Source organism: Toxotes jaculatrix, chromosome 13 (assembly GCF_017976425.1).
Source record: "Toxotes jaculatrix isolate fToxJac2 chromosome 13, fToxJac2.pri, whole genome shotgun sequence".
NCBI lineage: Eukaryota > Metazoa > Chordata > Actinopteri > Toxotidae > Toxotes > Toxotes jaculatrix.
The window spans coordinates 25145184-25165273 of record NC_054406.1 but is presented as its reverse complement, the minus strand read 5'-3'; the positions used below and the strand labels follow the sequence as shown (position 1 = coordinate 25165273).

Here is a 20090-nt window from a genome sequence, read left to right as displayed (position 1 = left end):
TTCTGTTCATCTTTGACGGTCTGGATGAGTGTCGACTTCCTCTGGACTTCCACAACACTGAGATCCTGACTGATGTTACAGAGTCCACCTCAGTGGATGTGCTGCTGACAAACCTCATCAGGGGGAAACTGCTTCCCTCTGCTCGCCTCTGGATAACCACACGACCTGCAGCAGCCAATCAAATCCCTCCTCAGTGTGTTGACATGGTGACAGAGGTCAGAGGGTTCACTGACCCACAGAAGGAGGAGTACTTCAGGAAGAGGTTCAGAGAGGAGGAGCAGGTCAGAAGGATCATCTCCCACATCAAGTCTTCACGAAGCCTCCACATCATGTGCCACATCCCAGTCTTCTGCTGGATCACTGCTACAGTTCTGGAGGATGTGTTGAAAACCAGAGGGGGAGGAGGGCTGCCCAAGACCCTGACTGAGATGTACATCCACTTCCTGGTGGTTCAGTCCAAACTGAAGAATGTTAAGTATGATGGAGGAGCTGAGACAGATCCACACTGGAGTCCAGAGACCAGGAAGATGATTGAGTCTCTGGGAAAACTGGCTTTTGAGCAGCTGCAGAAAGGAAACCTGATCTTCTATGAATCAGACCTGACAGAGTGTGGCATCGATATCAGAGCAGCCTCAGTGTACTCAGGAGTGTTCACACAGGTCTTTAAAGAGGAGAGAGGACTGTACCAGGACAAGGTGTTCTGCTTCGTCCATCTGAGTCTTCAGGAGTTTCTGGCTGCTCTTCATGTCCATCTGACCTTCATCAACTCTGGAGTCAATCTGCTGTCAGAAGAACAATCAACATCCCTGTGGTCTAAACTGTTCAGAGACAAACCTGATCCAACACAGCTCTACCAGAGGGCTGTGGACAAGGCCTTACAGAGTCCAAATGGACACCTGGACTTGTTCCTCCGCTTCCTCCTGGGTCTTTCACTGCAGACCAATCAGACTCTCCTACGAGGTCTGCTGACACAGACAGGAAGTGGCTCACAGACCAATCAGCAAACAGTCCAGTACATCAAGAAGAAGATTGAAGAGACTCCCTCTGCAGAGCAAAGCATCAACCTGTTCCACTGTCTGAATGAACTGAATGATCGTTCTCTAGTGGAGCAGATCCAACAGTTCCTGAGTTCAGGACGTCTCTTCAGAGGTAAAGTTTCTCCTGCTCAATGGTCAGCTCTGGTCTTCATCTTACTGTCATCAGAAAAAGATCTGGACGTGTTTGACCTGAAGAAATACTCTGCTTCAGAGGAGGCTCTTCTGAAGCTGCTGCCAGTTGTCAAAGCCTCTAACAAAGCTCTGTAAGTGTATAGATAGTTGGATTTATTCATGATTATATAAAGACTCTGCTATTTTATTCAGCAGAAGGGAAAATAAATTCCTCTCTTCTTTAATTCCTTATCATCATCTCTGAGCTCTGAGCTTCATCACATTGAATCTGAATTAAAATAATGGATCCTACATTAAAGAGCCAAGTCTCAGCTTTAATTTGAGCAGGTTGACATCAGTATAGAAAGAACTGTGTGGGAGATTCAGCCCTTTTAGTGGTTCAAAAGTAACTGGACAAATACACAGTGAAACAAACTCATCAGATTTAATATTTAGTGTAAAATCCGTTGCAGTCATTGACTGTAGTATCCATTATATTTTAAAGTAAATCTGCTGAGAGCCTGAAGAACAGAACATGTCTAACTGTCCAAATACTTACGGCCTTGACTGTACATGTCTGTTTATTACTGATTGTGTCATATTTAATTGTCATGTCTCCAACTTGTTGAGAATAAAACAGAAAGGATTTGAATCAGAGCCAATGAAAGATGATCATTAATGTAGAAACTCCTCATTGGTTAGCAGGTGGATAAAGAGCTGATATTTCTGCTTCACTCAACAAATCTGTGTTTGATGTTTGGCCCAGTTTTCAAATGCAGGTCTGTTAGTTTGCTGTGAGCTGCAGAGCAAACAGAGTTTTGTTCCTTTGATTGTCCTTTCAACACAAATGTTATTTCTTCATTGTTTCCTCTTCAGACTGAGCAGCTGTAACCTCTCAGAGAGAAGCTGTGAAGCTCTGTCCTCAGTTCTCAGCTCCCAGTCCTCTAGTCTGAGACACCTGGACCTGAGTAACAATGACCTGCAGGATTCAGGAGTGAAGCTGCTGTGTGGTTTTCTGGACAGTCCACACTGGAGACTGGAGACTCTGAGGTCAGTTCACTGTCTGTTACTGTTGTAGATCTAGTATCTTCATCCACAACTTGAATCCATTCATCTTGAATGAATGAATGAATGAGATCTGAAATAGTTGTTGTTCCATATTGTGACTTTTTCTTATCTCAGACTAAGAATTATCCCTTCAGTTTCATTTCAGTCAGTTGTCATGAATAACGTCTGTTGACTTCAATGAAACCTTCAGAACTCACACACTCGTATTTGTCACAGTCAGCAGACTAATGTTTTCTAAATGAAGTGTAGAAAATGTCCAGTGTGAGTTGTTCAAAGTCCATTTTTATCACAACAATATACAGAAGATCCTCAGAACTAATATTTGTACAAATCAATTGAAAAACACTTGCTGAAGAAAAAACTCTTCTTTCCTTTGAATTTCATCTCAATGGTCAGGACTAATGTCAGTTCTTCAGTGTATGTGTGTGTGTGTGTATGTTTTGATCTTTAACACAAGTGTATAAATTGTGGTAATTTCTCATTAACTTGTTAAATGTGTTAAGGAGCAAAGACTTAAAGGACCACACTGTTGGTTTGACATGTTTCAGTCCATTAACTGCAAATCTTGTTGTATTGTAAAGTGTTGCTGGGTGTTTGGAAAGACACCAACAAATAATATGCATAATTATTATTATTATTATTATTATCAGTAGTAGTATTACATTGTGTGTATGTGACTTTGCTGCTGATCATTTTCCAAAGTGTTCCATTAAATCCATCTGTAATTTGGGATCAAATAGTTGTTGTTCAGTTGAATATGTGTTTAGTTGTGGATTTCCTGAGCTGATCTGCAGGATAGAGACCAGGACCAAGCTAGACATTTTTCCTGGATCAGGACTGAACATTTGAAGTTTGATCCATTTCAGTGGTGAATCAAAGTCAGTTTCTTAGTTCATTTTTATCCACATGATTTCTTCTTTATTCAGATTGAGTTCCTGCAGTTTGTCAGAGATCAGCTGTGCTTCTCTGGCCTCAGCTCTGAAGTCCAACCCCTCCCATCTGAGACACCTGGACCTGAGTGACAACAAGCTGCAGGATTCAGGAGTGAAGCTGCTGTGTGGTTTTCTGGAGAGTCCACACTGTAGACTGGAGACTCTGAGGTCAGTTCACTGTCTGTTACTGTTGTAAATCTTAAATCTTTAATCCACAACTTGAATCCATTCATCTTGAATGAATGAATGAATGAATGAATGAAATTTGAAATAGTTTTTCCTTATTGTGACTTTTTCTTATCTCAGACTAAGAATTATTCCTTCAGTTTCGCTTCACTTTATGTGACCCAACTCAGAGTGCAGAGAGGTCTGAGGAGTTAAAATTATAAACCTCAAAGTAATATAACTTACTGATACTGAGTGGTGACACAAATAACTAAAAAGTTCAAAAAGGAAGAGCAGCAGACATGCATTCAAATAAATATTAAGTTTATTTAAACCTACATAGTTAAGACAGGAAGTGTTGAGAACTAACAGGCCTGAAAGAACAAAAGCACTCCGGTAAGTACAAATGATAGTCTTTATTCTACAGTACTGAAATAACCTACAGTAGATAGCACCAACTGAATACAACAATTAAGGTTTAAAACAAGGGTAGAGTCCTCACTGTGGGGAGATTCTATCACAACCTGCTTATACTCACACCATGTGCTCACCTGGTGCTGGTCCCACTAGAAGACACTTTAAACACTGCAGGTCTACAAACACTGCACTGCACATGAGAAAACTCAAGACAGGACTATGTGACTGCCACCATTTATATTACCACACAGCATGCAGAGTGTGTACCCTGCAAACTATTCCCCACAGGCTGGACCTCTACCTAAATAATTAGAATCAGTTGGTTCAGATAAAATGAACAAGAAAGGACTTATATGCACAGATAATTAAAAACTCAATAATGAGTTCACAGGAACTAATGTCAGTGCAGCAGAATCATTACATCAGTCCCTGTAAAAACATGTGAAGTAAATAAACCAGCCAATAAAAGAAGAGCTCAGGCAAAGCAGCAGCTGGATCTGGACCTGAAAGAGGCGACAACAACTATTAAAAATGTATATTAATACTTTAGGGGATACAGCCCCACTACACTGCCTTTAAATAAGTTTCATACTTAAGGACATGTGGGGGCTACTACAGAATCCCCTGGCTCTGTCTGGCTCAGTGGATAAGACTCAACAAGGTGCAACCCTCAGTCTTCCTGTCAGATGGAAACACACATTGCTATAGAACACAGGGAAAGAGCTGAGTTTAGTTCAACCACAGCCGACCTCTTGAGCATGGCATCAACAGCCTACAGGCTCACAGGACTGCACAGATCTGTGGAATCAGAAAATACCTCTATTAACAAAACAAATAACCTTTTCCCTTTGTCTCTGTCTCCAAATCCAACTTTCCCTCACCTGCACACACCAAAGCACTGCTCACAGGAGGCCTCAGACAAAGAGGAAGTGCTGCACCCTCACCTGGCCTTTTAAAGACGGGCATATCTATTCCTACCCATTAGTGGGTGGAGTTACAAACCTAAACCAGTCAGGCCTCTAAGCCTAACTCAACCCTCACATTTAATTACAAAAGCTATTCAGCTACAAAGTTCATAAAGCAGAAGGTCATGGAAAAACTTCAACAATGAAGAGGATTTTATTCGTCCTCATCTGAGTTGATATTTATCATCTAAATACAAACTTTATTAAATCAGCATCTTTGGGATTAAAATACTTTCTCTTCACTTTAACATGGGTTTAGTTCTAGATTTCCTGAGCTGATCAGAGTACAGTGAATCAGGATTTGGGATTAGCCTGGTAACTTCAGGTTTAACTCTGGATTTTCAGAATAATGAAGGTGGTTCACTTGTGAACAGGTTACATCACCATGGTAACTTATGCTGCACAGCTAACTTGCTCTGGATCAGGTAAACTTCAGAGGATCAGATCAAAACCTGTCAACAGCCCAAATATTGACCAATCAGATCACTGGAAAAAATGGAATCCTCATTCCTACAGGATCCCAAATGGGAAAAAAGTGTTTATAACAAAGTGGGAAAAAAATAAAGAGCAACAGATTTTTTTTTTCTGGATGAGTTGAATCATTTTTCTGTTGGAGGTTTTCCATGTGTTCACTCTGGTTTTAAAACAAACAGGAAAGTTTATCACAAAATAAGAACCTAATAAATATTCTAGTTTAATTTGAAGTGAACAAAGATTCTTTAATCTGACAGAATTCCTGACACTGTTGATGCTTTTACTCTTATTGCATCACTGCAGCTCAGAATAACATGAGGAGACTTTGTGATGAGAATTGTTGATTAAAACTAAACCCTCTGATGTCTGTTAGAAAAACTGTCCACACACTTAAAGATTTCATATGATTAGAAATGAACATCTCAGTCAGACTGAGCCTATAAGAAGTTTACTTATTTTCTCCTTCCTGCTTTGGAAGCTGAAAGAGTTAATTCACTCTTACTTTTTTAACATGTATCACACTCTCATAATAATGTGTTGCTAATTAAGTAAGGAACTTAAAAATAATTATTGTACTTATCTACATTATATCCTTGGTCTGACGTTATCAATTGTAAATTATTTGTAGCTTTTCTTTTCTATTTGGGTCATGTGATCACCAAGCAAGACATTTTTCCTGGATCAGGACTGAACATTTGAAGTTTGATCCATTTCAGTGGTGAATCAAAGTCAGTTTTTAGTCCAACATGTCTGATTTGATCTTTATCTTCTAATTCCAGACTTGACTGAGGTCAGCAGCATGTTATGAATCTGTGTTGACATGAATAGTTGTATGAATGTTGTGGTGACATTTGGATGATGTGTGTAGAAGGCTGACATTATGATGATCCACAATAAGAGAAGGACAAAGTCCCTCTACTCATGTTAGTGAAAGCTCATTGATTAGGACATATCTGATTGGATTAGAAATGATTTTTATCATCATGATTTATTCTTTATTCAGATTGAGTTCCTGCAGTTTGTCAGAGATCAGCTGTGCTTCTCTGGCCTCAGCTCTGAAGTCCAACCCCTCCCATCTGAGACACCTGGAGCTGAGTGACAACAAGCTGCAGGATTCAGGAGTGAAGCTGCTGTGTGGTTCTCTGGAGAGTCCACACTGTAGACTGGAGACTCTGAGGTCAGTTCACTGTCTGTTACTGTTGTAGATCTTATATCTTTAATCCACAACTTGAATCCATTCATCTTGAATGAATGAATGAAATTTGAAATAGTTGTTTTTCCTTATTGTGACTTTTTCTTATCTCAGACTAAGAATTATTCCTTCAGTTTCACTTCACTTTATGTGACCCAACCCAGAGTGCAGAGAGGTCTGAGGAGTTAAAATTATAAAGCTCAAAGTAATATAACTTACTGATACTGAGTGGTGACACAAATAACTAAAAAGTTCAAAAAAAAAAAAAAAAAAAAAAAAGTAAGAGCAGCAGACATGCATTCAAACAAATATTAAGTTTATTTAAACCTAGATAGTTAAGACAGGAAGTTTTGAGAACTAACAGGCCTGAAAGAACAAAAGCACTCAGGTAAGTACAAATGATAGTCTTTATTCTACAGTACTGAAATAACCTACAGTAGATAGTAACAACTGAATACAACAATTAAGGTTTAAAACAGGGATAGAGTACTCACTGTGGGGAGATTCTATCACAACCTGCTTATACTCACACCATGTGCTCACCTGGTGCTGGTCCCACTAGAAGACACTTTAAACACTGCAGGTCTACAAACACTGCACTGCACATGAGAAAACTCAAGACACGACTATGTGACCGCCACCATTTATATTACCACACAGCATGCAGAGTGTGTACCCTGCAAACTATTCCCCACAGGCTGAACCTCCACCTAAATAATACCTAAATAATTAGAATCAGTTGGTTCAGATAAAATGAACAAGAAAGGACTTATATGCACAGATAATTAAAAACTCAATAATGAGTTCACAGGAACTAATGTCAGTGCAGCAGAATCATTACATCAGTCCCTGTAAAAACATGTGAAGTAAATAAACCAGCCAATAAAAGAACAGCTCAGGCAAAGCAGCAGCTGGATCTGGACCTGAAAGAAGCGACAACAACTATTAAAAATGTATATTAATACTTTAGGGGATACAGCCCCACTACACTGCCTTTAAATAAGTTTCATACTTAAGGACATGTGGGGGCTACTACAGAATCCCCTGGCTCTGTCTGGCTCAGTGGATAAGACCCAACAAGGTGCAACCCTCAGTCTTCCTGTCAGATGGAAACACACATTGCTATAGAACACAGGGAAAGAGCTGAGTTTAGTTCAACCACAGCCGACCTCTTGAGCATGGCATCAACAGCCTACAGGCTCACAGGACTGCACAGATCTGTGGAATCAGAAAATTCCTCTATTAACAAAACAAATAACCTTTTCCCTTTGTCTCTGTCTCCAAATCCAACTTTCCCTCACCTGCACACACCAAAGCACTGCTCACAGGAGGCCTCAGACAAAGAGGAAGTGCTGCACCCTCACCTGGCCTTTTAAAGACGGGCATATCTATTCCTACCCATTAGTGGGTGGAGTTACAAACCTAAAACAGCCAGGCCTCTAAGCCTAACTCAACCCTCACATTTAATTACAAAAGCTATTCAGCTACAAAGTTCATAAAGCAGAAGGTCATGGAAAAACTTCAACAATGAAGAGGATTTTATTCGTCCTCATCTGAGTTGATATTTATCATCTAAGTACAAACTTTATTAAATCAGCGTCTTTGGGATTAAAATACTTTCTCTTCACTTTAACATGGGTTTAGTTCTAGATTTCCTGAGCTGATCAGAGTACAGTGAATCAGGATTTGGGATTAGCCTGGTAACTTCAGGTTTAACTCTGGATTTTCAGAATAATGAAGGTGGTTCACTTGTGAACAGGTTACATCGCCATGGTAACTTATGCTGCACAGCTAACCTGCTCTGGATCAGGTAAACTTCAGAGGATCAGATCAAAACCTGTCAACAGCCCAAATATTGACCAATCAGATCACTGGAAAAAATGGAATCCTCATTCCTACAGGATCCCAAATGGGACAAAAGTGTTTATAACAAAGTGGGAAAAAAATAAAGAGCAACAGATTTTTTTTCTGGATGAGTTGAATCATTTTTCTGTTGGAGGTTTTCCATGTGTTCACTCTGGTTTTAAAACAAACAGAAGAAGAGTTTATCACTAAATAACAAAATAATAAATATTCTAGTTTGATTTGAAGTGAACAAAGATTCTTTAATCTGACAGAATTCCTGACACTGTTGATGCTTTTACTCTTATTGCATCACTGCAGCTCAGAATAACATGAGGAGACTTTGTGATGAGAATTGTTGAAACTAAACCCTCTGATGTCTGTTAGAAAAACTGTCCACACACTTAAAGATTTCATATGATTAGAAATGAACATCTCAGTCAGACTGAGCCTATAAGAAGTTTACTTATTTTCTCCTTCCTGCTTTGGAAGCTGAAAGAGTTAATTCACTCTTACTTTTTTAACATGCATCACACTCTCATAATAATTTGTTACTAATTAAGTAAGAAACTTAAAAATAATTATTGTACTTATCTACATTATATCCTTGGTCTGACATTATCAATTGTAAATTATTTGAAGCTTTTCTTTTCTATTTGGGTCATGTGATCACCAAGCAAGACATTTTTCCTGGATCAGGACTGAACATTTGAAGTTTGATCCATTTCAGTGGTGAATCAAAGTCAGTTTTTAGTCCAACATGTCTGATTTGATCTTTATCTTCTAATTCCAGACTTGACTGAGGTCAGCAGCATGTTATGAATCTGTGCTGACATGAATAGTTGTATGAATGTTGTTGATCCACAATAAGAGAAGGACAAAGTCCCTCTACTCATGTTAGTGAAAGCTCATTGATTAGGACATATCTGATTGGATTAGAAATGATTTTTATCCACATGATTTATTCTTTATTCAGATTGAGTTCCTGCAGGTTGTCACAGATCAGCTGTGCTTCTCTGGCCTCAGCTCTGAAGTCCAACCCCTCCCATCTGAGACACCTGGAGCTGAGTGACAACAAGCTGCAGGATTCAGGAGTGAAGCTGCTGTGTGGTTTTCTGGAGAGTCCACACTGTAGACTGGAGACTCTGAGGTCAGTTCACTGTCTGTTACTGTTGTAGATCTTAGATCTTTAATCCACAACTGAACCTAGTTTATCTTCATTCAGAATTTGAATCTATTCATCTTGAGTGAATGAATTAGATTTGAAATAGTTGTTTCTCTCGAGCTGTCACCCTCCTGTGATTCTCAGCATTCCTACCATTCCAACAATTCCCTTTATCCTATAGAGACTGTGTCTGCTCCCCATCAACAAAAAGTGTATAAACCAAAAAAGACAAGAGGTGTTATTCATAAAAACCTCAAAAAATTAATACTATCAAACTGTCTGAACTTAAAAACACCACAATTAGATGTGGGCTATTAAACATTAGACCTCTCTTGTCTAAATCTCTGTTAGTAAATGATTTGATAATGGATCAGCAGATTGATTTATTCTGTCTGACTGAGACCTGCAGGAGGAAGAGTATGTCAGTCTAAATGAGTCAACCCCTGCTAGTCATATTAATTATCACATTCCTCGAGGCACAGGCCGAGGAGGAGGAGTGGCAGCAATCTACCACTCAAGTTTAATAATTAATCCCAGACCTAAGCCAAATTATAGCACATTTAAAAGCCTTATCCTCAGCCTCTCACATCCAAATTGGAAGACAGAAAAACCAGTCCTATTTGCTGTGGTATATCGTCCACCTGCTTAGTACGGACAAAGCAATTATAGTGGGTGACTTTAATATTCATGTAGATACCCACAATGATAGTTTTAAGACTGCATTCTATTCAGTATTAGACTCAATTGGCTTCTTTCAAAATGTTAACAAACCGACTCACTGTTTTAATCACACCCTTGATCTTGTACTGACCTATGGCAGAAGCTGAATATTTGACAGTATTCCGGGTCTGGGAAAAAATTAACTACTGTAGATATTTGTGTAATAATGCTGTTACTAAATATAAGGAAGTTATTCCAAATCAATCTGACAGGTAAAACCTAAACCAGCTTAGTGTGGCTCCTTTGATGCCAATTAAATGTTCCAGTCTCTGTAGTAGGATGTGATGGTCAGTGGCATCAAATGCAGCACTAAGATGTAACAAGTACAGAGACGAGTCCTTTGCCTGATGCTCTTAGTAGTATCACGGCTAGGGCAAGGACTTGGACCCAAATGCACGACCCCACTGATGTAATCAAAAATAATAGTGTTTATTCTAACAAAGTGGCAAAACAAGGATTACCCATAAAGGGGAAAAAGGCAGAAAAACAAAAATACAAAATGCAAACACAAAATCACTCTTAGCGAGGAGAAACACAGATCAAGGAGCTAAAACCAAACAAGAAACAAAGTAACAAATAAATACACAACCTGACTGGGGATACGATGACAAGAGGCAAGATGAGAAACAAAAGCGAAAGAAAGGGCAAGAGACAAAACGTGTGACAACGGCATGAGACAAAAACGAACACAGGGAAGCGACGAGACTTAAATACACAAGGCAATGGGCAACAGGTGAAACCAATTAGGGTGGGGCAGACAATCACAAAGGAGGGAAACAAGACAAAGACAGGAGGTAGAACAAGACAATATACACAAGGGCCATGATTTCAAAATAAAACAGGAACTATAAACAAAACTTAACAAACTAAACAAGAATCTGAAAAGGTCCAAATGTCCAAGATCCAAACAAAACAAAAGGGTTCACAAAAACAGCCCCCTTAGGGGCTAGTCATGACAAGTAGGTCATTTGTAACTTTCACTAATGCTGTGATTCACTCTGAATCCTGTCTGAAAATCCTCAGATAAATTATTGTTTTGTAGAAAGTCACACAGCTGATTGGCAGCTGCTTTCTCAAAGATGTTAGAGAGAAAGGGAAGGTTAGATATAGAGTAGGCTTTTTAAGAAGTGGTTTAATTACAGCTACTTTACAGGACTGTGGTACATAACCTGTTAGTAAGGAGGAATTTATCATATCCAGTAGAGAGGTGCTGATTAGGGGTAAAGACAGCTTGATGGTTTAGATGAAGAAATCATAGAATTTAGTTGCTGAAGATCAGTGTAAGAGAAACTTTCAAATCAGGTTTTACTGTTTCTGATTTTCCTGTGCTTAAAGAAAAATCAGTGCTAATTGAAGGCAGGAGGTGATCAATTTTGTCTCTGATAGTGAGAATTTTATTATTAAAGAAGCCCATGAAGTCGTTACTTCTGAGAGCTATAGGAATACATGGATCAATAGAGCTGTGACTCTCTGTCAGCCTGGCTATAGTACTGAAGAAAAACCTGGGGTTGTTTTTATTGTCTATGAAGAGTAGTAGGCTGCTGTAGCATTACAGTGGGACTTCCTGTATGCTCTAAGACTATCTTGCCATGCCAAGCAGGATTCTTCCAATTTGGTGGAACGCCAAATCCTTTCAAGTTTTCATGTAGTTTGCTTTAATTTGTGAGCTTGTGAGCTAAACCATGGAGCAAACCTCTTTTGTTTCTCTGTCTTTTTTCTTAAAGGAGCGATAGAGTCAAGTGTCATTTGCAGCAACTTTGTTGACATGATGGTCAGTTTGAGAGAGACTGAAGTCAGCACAGGAGTCCTCTGTTATATTGAGGCATGACACTGAGTTAAGTACTGATGGAATCACCTCCTTAAATTTAGCCACAGCACCATCAGATAGACGTCTAGTAAAGACATTTTTGCCCATTGGTGTGTAGTCCAATAATACAAATTTAAATGCAGCTGAACAGTGATTTGATAGAAGAGGATTCTGTGGGAAGATTGTTACATGTTCAATCTCAATGCCATATGACAGAACAAGTACGTAATTTCCCCCATTGTGGGACTAATAAAGGTGTATCTTATCTGTGCACTTGAGGGAAGCCAGTTAAGTTTAATAATGCAATAAACACAGTGCTAAGGCTATCAACACAGCCACATGAATATTGAAATCACCTACAATAATGACTTCATCTGTACTGAGAACTGAACTTGATAAAAACTCAGAGAATTCAGACAGAAACACAGTATGGCCCAGGAGGGTGGTAAAGTATAACAAATTAAACTGGCTGTTTTCCAGGTTGGATGAGAAAACCTAAGAACAAGGATTTCAAATGAGCTATAATTGGTCAACTGTAACTACGGCAAATGCACTCAAAGATGATGGAGACAGCCTTAGTATAAGAATGCTCTGACTCAAAAATCATGATTCAAATTTCGCTAAACCTAAAAACTGGTAAATGGCTGCGTTTATATAGAACTTTTACCCACAGCTCTTTGCATGCTGCCTCTCATTCACCCCTTCACACACACTGATGGCAGCCAGCTACCATACAAGGTCCTGGTCTGGACATCAGGGCTGAGGTTTTTAGCCTGAGGACACTTGATGTTGAAAGCGGGAAAGCTGTGATTAATGGACAAACCTGTCTACCTGCTGAGACACAGCTGCCCTGTACTTACAACTAATAAACTATTTTATCAGAGGATTCAAACTAAATCAGGTACCAACATTAACACAGTTACAGTCAAGACCTGAAGTATTTGGACAGTTATTGTTCTTCAGACTCTGAGCTTCATCACATTAAATCTGAATTAAAATAATGGATCCTACATTAAAGAGCCAAGTCTCAGCTTTAATTTGAGCAGGTTGATATCAGTATAGAAAGAACTGTGTGGGAGATTCAGCCCCCAGTCTGTTAGTTTGCTGTGAGCTGCAGAGCAAATTGAGAGTTTTGTTCCTTTGATTGTCCTTTCAACACAAATGTTATTTGACTTTTTCTTCATTGTTTCCTCTTCAGACTGAGCAGCTGTAACCTCTCAGAGAGAAGCTGTGAAGCTCTGTCCTCAGTTCTCAGCTCCCAGTCCTCTAGTCTGAGACACCTGGACCTGAGTGACAATGACCTGCAGGATTCAGGAGTGAAGCTTCTGTCTGCTGGACTGAAGAGTCCACACTGTACCCTGGAGACTCTCAGGTCAGGATCCATCAACCTGTTTAGCTGATGATTTCCCTATATCTGATTTACATCAGTGGATAAACAGCCAACTTGTGCAGGATTGTTGAAAGTAATTTTTTACTAAAGTTCAGCAGAACTTTCTAGACTCAGATCATTATTCATCATTTCTCTTGTTTTCAAAGGGAGTCCAAGGCTTTTTTTGTCAATTTCACCATATGTCAGACATACAGGGGAATCGAAATTTTGTTTCCTGGTCTCTACAATGTGCATACAATAATAAATAATTTAAACAATTTAAACAAAACCATCTAAATAAACTTTACTACAATATAAATATAAAGTGTGTTTTTCTTTTGATTTTTTTAATCCTACAGATAATGTTTAAGGAATTTGCCTTAAATATATTGAATCTGGACCAAAATAGACCAGAACCAAAAACATGAACAAAAAAGAACAACAAAACAGACCAGCAGGTGTTGACAGAGGGTTCCTGTGTGATGTTGTGTGTGTCTGCAGGCTGTCAGAATGTCTGATCACAGAGGAAGGCTGTGCTTCTCTGGCCTCAGCTCTGAGCTCCAACCCCTCCCATCTGAGAGAGCTGGACCTGAGCTACAATCATCCAGGAGACTCAGGAGTGAAGCTGCTGTCTGCTGGACTGAAGGATCCACACTTGAGACTGGACACCCTCAGGTATGGAGAGGCCTGCTGCAGCCACAGACAGTGTGTGATAGAGGAGGAAGAGCTGGAAACATTTAGTGTGTCACAGCTGATGACAGATCTCTACAGAAGTGCTTCAACAACAACACAAAGAGGGGTTTTCTCTAATTCTGACTTCAGTATCTCATCATGATTCACTGTGTCATATTTAAGAGAAAATATGTGACAATCATTAAATCAGTTGTGGTCAGCTGTTTTCTGTGACCTGAGCAGGACTTTCTCAGACTGGATTTCATGCTGCATCAGCACAAAGCCAGCGTGGAAACATTTGAGCTGCAGGTGGTTGAACTGCTCCTGAACCAACAGAGCCACTTTGAGCCCTCAGAGTGCTTTCACCACAACAACCCCAAAGACTTTAGATACCTGTTCAGTGCTGACACACTAATAATAACATCCCAACAATAATAAGACCATCTACACTGCTCAGAGACATTCATCTGCCAGTGTCTCAAACCAAGGAGGAAATGAAATCAGGTCTCTGATCATGTCTCTGTCTTCTAAAATATCCATGATCAATAATCAGCTGAAACCTCTCTGAGATCCTGATCTTGTCATTGTGAGATCTTTTGTTGTGTCTGACACCAAAAGTGATATCAAATGGAGAAGACAAATGATGAAATCTTTCCTCCATGTCACCTCCCTGCTCCGTATAATTCCAAGATAAGGACTCCAGGTCCTTTGTCTCTTTTCTGAATGAACAGAATAATCAAAGCATCTGTGTATGAGAGTCATGTAAGGTCCATGTTTGCATGCTGAAAGAGAACGTGCTGGTCTGACGCCCCTCCTCCTTTCAGGGTGGAGCCTGGTGGAGTCCGATGGTTGAGACCAGGTGTGAGGAAGTGTAAGTGTGGTTTTCATTTGATTCCTGAAAACAAAGCAGCTCACATTCAACCATCTTCAAAGTGTCAATCAATGATCAGGTGATAGATCAATAACTGCAGCTGTGTTGTGTCTTCTTCTCTCCATCAGATTTCTGTGAACTCACCATCGACACAAACACAGTAAACAGAAAGATCAAACTGTCTGACAACAACAGGAAGGTGACACATGTAGAGGAGGATCAGTCATATCCTGATCATCCAGACAGATTTGACCAGTGTCCTCAGCTGCTGTGTAGTAATGGTCTGACTGGTCGCTGTTACTGGGAGGTCGAGTGGAGAGGAAGGGTTGATATATCAGTGAGTTACAGAGGAATCAGAAGGAAAGGAGACAGAGAAAACTGTTTTTTCGGAAGGAACGATCAGTCCTGGAGACTGTACTGCTTTCATGGTCATTATTTTGTTTGGCACAATAACAGAAAGACACCTGTCTCCTACTCCTCCTCTTCATCATCTTCCTCTGTCTCTGACAGAGTAGCAGTGTATGTGGACTGTCCTGCTGGCTCTCTGTCCTTCTATAGAGTCTCCTCTGACTCACTGATCCATCTCTACACCTTCAACACCACATTCACTGAACCTCTGTATCCTGGGTTTGGGCTCTGGCCCTGGTCTCCTGGTTCCTCAGTGTCTCTGTGTAGAGTGTAGCAGAGAGAGTCTCCTCCTGTTAGAGAAACTCTTTCACTGTTGAACAGATAGTTCAGTCTGTACATGTCTGTCTCTTTCACTCACACACACCTTTTCAGATTCATGTATTAAAGCAGTTTATTTGTTAAACTCTGCTAAATGATTCCTTGTAAACTTCTTCCTCTTCCAGTCCTTTAAAGATGGAAGCTACGATTATTACAGGAGAAAAATGTTGCTGACATTTTTAGGATTCCAATCATGTCGTCCTTTCACGTTAAAAGCATCATTGTGAACATCAGTGTTTTTTCTTTTTCTGAATCTTGGGACAACTGAGCTGATTCAGTTCAAACTAAAATGCTGCCACAGTTTATCTGAAAGATCTGAGAAAAAACAAAGATAGAAACTTGTCAAACTGTCTTTCAGAGGTTCACAGAGTTAGAAAGCTCCTGACTACTCTGAAGAGTTTGAGGCTCGATTCTATGAATTTTAAAAGTCAACTTTAAAAAAAAAAAAGAATCAGAAAAGATGAGAGTGAAAACCAGCAGCTGAAATTTGACTATAACAAGAAGCTGTGAAGTTTATTTAAAAAATATTTAAAGAGTTTTTCAGTTTCATCTGTCATTTTTACAGTGTATACCTGGTGTTCACTCTGTTTTTCATGTTTTATAGTGAATCTTCTGGCTGCTGATAATACTTGTGTACTTTTACTGCTGATGTTGTCATTGGTCATTTTCATTTTCACACTGCATCACATATTTCTGACAGTCCTTTCCCTTGTGATGTTTTCCACTTTGTCACCCTGGTTGTTGTGTTTTTAACAGTGCAGCCTAACTTCCACTTTACATCTGCTGCTTTTTATTTTTTACAAGTTCATTACACTGTTGTAATATTTTACAGTGCATCCCCTGGTTGTAAGTTAGTCCAGAGCTCATCTATGACCATCATTGTTTATTGGACATATCCTGTCACCTTTGTTGCCATTTTACACAGTGCACAGCCTCCATTAAATTCTTTTACGGTGTATTTCCTGATAATCAATGTTAGAATTTTTTACAGTGCATCTCCTGTTTATCATTTTACAGTGATCCTTTTAGTTGTCACATTTTTTACAGTGTATCTGCTTGTACTGAAAACATGGATGGAATAATACATGGAACATTATTCAAACTATGACCAGTCCTCATCTTCCTGCTGATGTCATCAATACTGATTGGTACATATTGATCCTAATAATCAGTGTGAGTCCTGTTGGACACTTGTCAGTGTGACCACTGGAGGGCAGTAAACTCTCGGATTATTTGTCCAACAGTCAGACATCAGTACATTAGAGCTAAAATAAGTCAGTAAATGTGGAATAATGTCAGTGTGAACATCAGTATCATTGTCAGTGCTGTGTGTGCAGAGTTGTAGTTACTGACAGTGACCACTGGAGGGCAGAAGACTCCTGTTCAGTCAACACTAAAGACTGAGAAGCAACAATAAACAAAATAAATCAGATCAGACCATCAGTCAATAAACATGTTTACATGTGTTGATGGAAAAATGTGGAGGATTGAAGAACTGCATGAGGAGAAGGAGCCTCAGAGGAACTGATGTGACTCTGGAGGATTCTCACTCTATTTCATTTGTGCTTAGGTGAATTGGATGAATAATGTAAAGAGATCAGTGGGGTGTCTTGCATTGTAGACTCTGAGCTGGACCACAGAGGAGCATCTGAATTTCATCTGTGAATCCAAACATTGTGGTTGAAGAGGTTATAAAGTCACTTTGAGAGATCCTGTCGCTAAGTGGGGGCATTGGAGCATTGTGTGCTCCCCATTACACCCCTACACCTCCCAAAATGACTTTTCAAGTAGATACATTAACAGTCTGTGTGTTCACTGCAGAATGTGAAAAACCTTCAGGAGCACTGAGGAAAGTTTTCACTGTTTGTTGATGCAGGTCAGACACAGCTGCTCCTCAGCCTGAGCAGAGGCCAAAAGTAGAGGTGGTGAGGCTGCAGCTACCCCCCCTCCAGGTGGCTGAGGTGTATTATTGTCACACAAACGTGGGTTTTATTTTTTGTTTAGGAAAAAAAAATGATGGCTGGAATCACAAATAGCATTTGAGCGGAGCATTTATTTACAGGCAAAAAAAAAAAGTGCAACCAGAAAACAAAGCAAAATTAAATCCACAACTTACTGGTTGTTGCATCTCTCACTCTCTCCTCGAGCGCTTTGCTGGCCGGAGCATTATAAACCCTAAGCTCCTCCCAAGACCAAACAATTTACAATCAATACATTAAATGAGATCTCTGGTCAGCACATCTTCATAATCAGGTCCCACATTAAACCCACAACAAAACACAAATCATCATTTCAATAATTCACTCATACATGAATCTGCTTCATCATATCATCCATTATATTAATGGCAAACTAAAATCCCCCCTACAAGAAGTAGACAGAGGACCGATACACAAGGGCTAGGGTTTCAAAGGGTCTGGTCACAATGCAGGAAGAACTGAGAGACAGGAAGAGGGAGAGAGATGCTGAGAGCAGTGGTCAGATGGACATGAGCTCTGGAGATGCAGATGACCAGGTGAGAAAATCAGCTACAGCATCAGATGTTCCAGGGATGAGTAAACTTTCAAGTGGCCTCATCCTGAGGTTTAAAATCCTTTCAGATGATATTGTGTCCACATGGTGTCATATATTTAAACACTGTAAAAATATGAAATGAGAGGTCAGCAGGGACCTGTTACAGTCACTGCTGTGGCCAAGAACACTAAGGGGGAGGGCACAGGTGTAGAAACCTCAAGACGGATGGACGAGTCAGTTAAAGTCCTCTTTATTAAACTCACAATCACTGGATCAAAGTCCAAGACCAGAAAACAAAACTTACACAACTAAATCGTCCAAGAAGGAGAAAAACTTCTGAAGCTCAAGTCCAAAACTTCAAACTCTGAAGTCCTTACTTGGGGTGAACAAATGAAAGTGAATCCAAAGGGAACAGAGGACAAATCCCAGAGGTGACAAAGACAGGGAAACAGGTAACACTAAGGACAGGACAGCAGGTAAACACAGATTCCAGGATGAGAAAAGCAGGTACAACCAAGAACACAGCAGGAACAGACTTGGTCAAAACACTGGTGAACACAGGCAAGGACTCAGACACACTGACAAGGAGACAAGGGAAGAATGAGACTTAAATACACTAGGGCTAATTGACAACAGGTGACACACATTAGGGCGGGACAGACAATCAGCAAAGGAGGGAAGCAGGAAAGAGACAAAATCTAGACAGAGGACAGATACACAAGGGCTAGAGTACAAAGTGGTGCAAAGAGGTTTGGAAACAATATCGAGATGACATTTCTGGAAATCAGATTCAAAATGATCAACTTTACTCAGTACCCTAAAACAGCTCCTATTGGCCCACATGTTCTCTGCTCCTCCTCTGTTTAGGGGCCAGGAACCATGGTCAAGCCCTAAATGTTACATGGACACTTTTCTTCATCACTACAGAAGTGTTTATTAATAATTCTAATCTGCTGAGCACACATTATCCAATAACTGTCCACTAACTGTAATGTAAATGCTGACCCACATTGTCTGTATTATGCTTCATGTCCTTCTCCCCCTCTCCTCCATTCCTAGCTGTCCTATCTTCCTCCTTTTCCTCCTTTCACCCAGCCCGGCCATCGGCAGGAGGGTCCCCCATCTGAGCCAGGTTCTGCTCAAGGTTTCTTCCTGTTAAAAGGGAGTTTTCCTTGCCACTGTCGCCTTAAGTGCTTGCTCTGGGGTCAGACTCTGGGTCTCTGTAAAGCGCTTTGAGACAATTTTAATTGTGGAAGGCGCTATATAAATAAAATTGAATTGAATTGAATTGAAATTTATTTTTGTATAAGCTCATGTGTAAAGCTGGAAATACTGCACACACAGCAAATTTTAGCATCTGGAATAAACTGTGTGAGTTAAAATCAGCTCAGTCTGAGTGAACATGTGTGACCATCGAATAGACTCTGTGGCAGAGTTAAAATAACTCTGTTCCTGGAGCTGAATTTTTAACTCTGAAACAGAGTTAACTTGAACTCCTCCTGGTGTTAAAATACTCATCCCTCACTGAGTGTGACTCTAAAATTTAGTTAATTTCGATATAAACTCTTCTCCAGTGTTGACACCTAACACTCAAAATGTGTTTTATTTACACGTGTTAGAGTTCAAATTTATTCATTATTATATTATTTAGTTTTATGGGAAAATGACCACCAAACACCATCCTGTTGGGGTTTTTGCTTTTATTTGTGCAAATACATTTAAAAGTTCAACATGACACTTTGAACTGTGTTTTAAAACTGTAAAATTTTACAGCACACAGGCAGCAAATAATGCCAATGAAAAACATTTGTGAAGTTGTACAAAACACTGTAAACAACACATTACTGCATAATAAAATGTCTGCAAATGTATAAAAAACTGACACATTTCTCTGTGGTGCATTGTGTAACTTGAGGTAGACGACTACTCACTTTACAGTTCAAGTATAAAACAGTAAGAGAACTCATTAAATTCAGATTAGAAATCAGATTATGCAACTCTCTGATACAACATACCATAGTGAATCACAACCATCTGACATCT

General features: G+C 39.7%; 1 protein-coding gene across 1 annotated transcript; it reads left to right on the top strand.

Moving 5' to 3' along the window:
* Nucleotides 1–293: 293 nt before the first annotated feature.
* LOC121191511 (ribonuclease inhibitor-like) lies at nucleotides 294–17107 on the top strand (the record flags this gene model as incomplete). The annotated part of the gene is made up of 8 exons (XM_041052677.1): nucleotides 294–1154; nucleotides 2041–2198; nucleotides 3143–3316; nucleotides 6173–6346; nucleotides 13094–13267; nucleotides 13766–13913; nucleotides 14953–15434; nucleotides 17104–17107. Coding segments are annotated over 8 exons (2175 nt in total), but the record flags the coding sequence as incomplete, so codon positions are not given.
* Between the last annotated feature and the right edge of the window lie 2983 nt (nucleotides 17108–20090).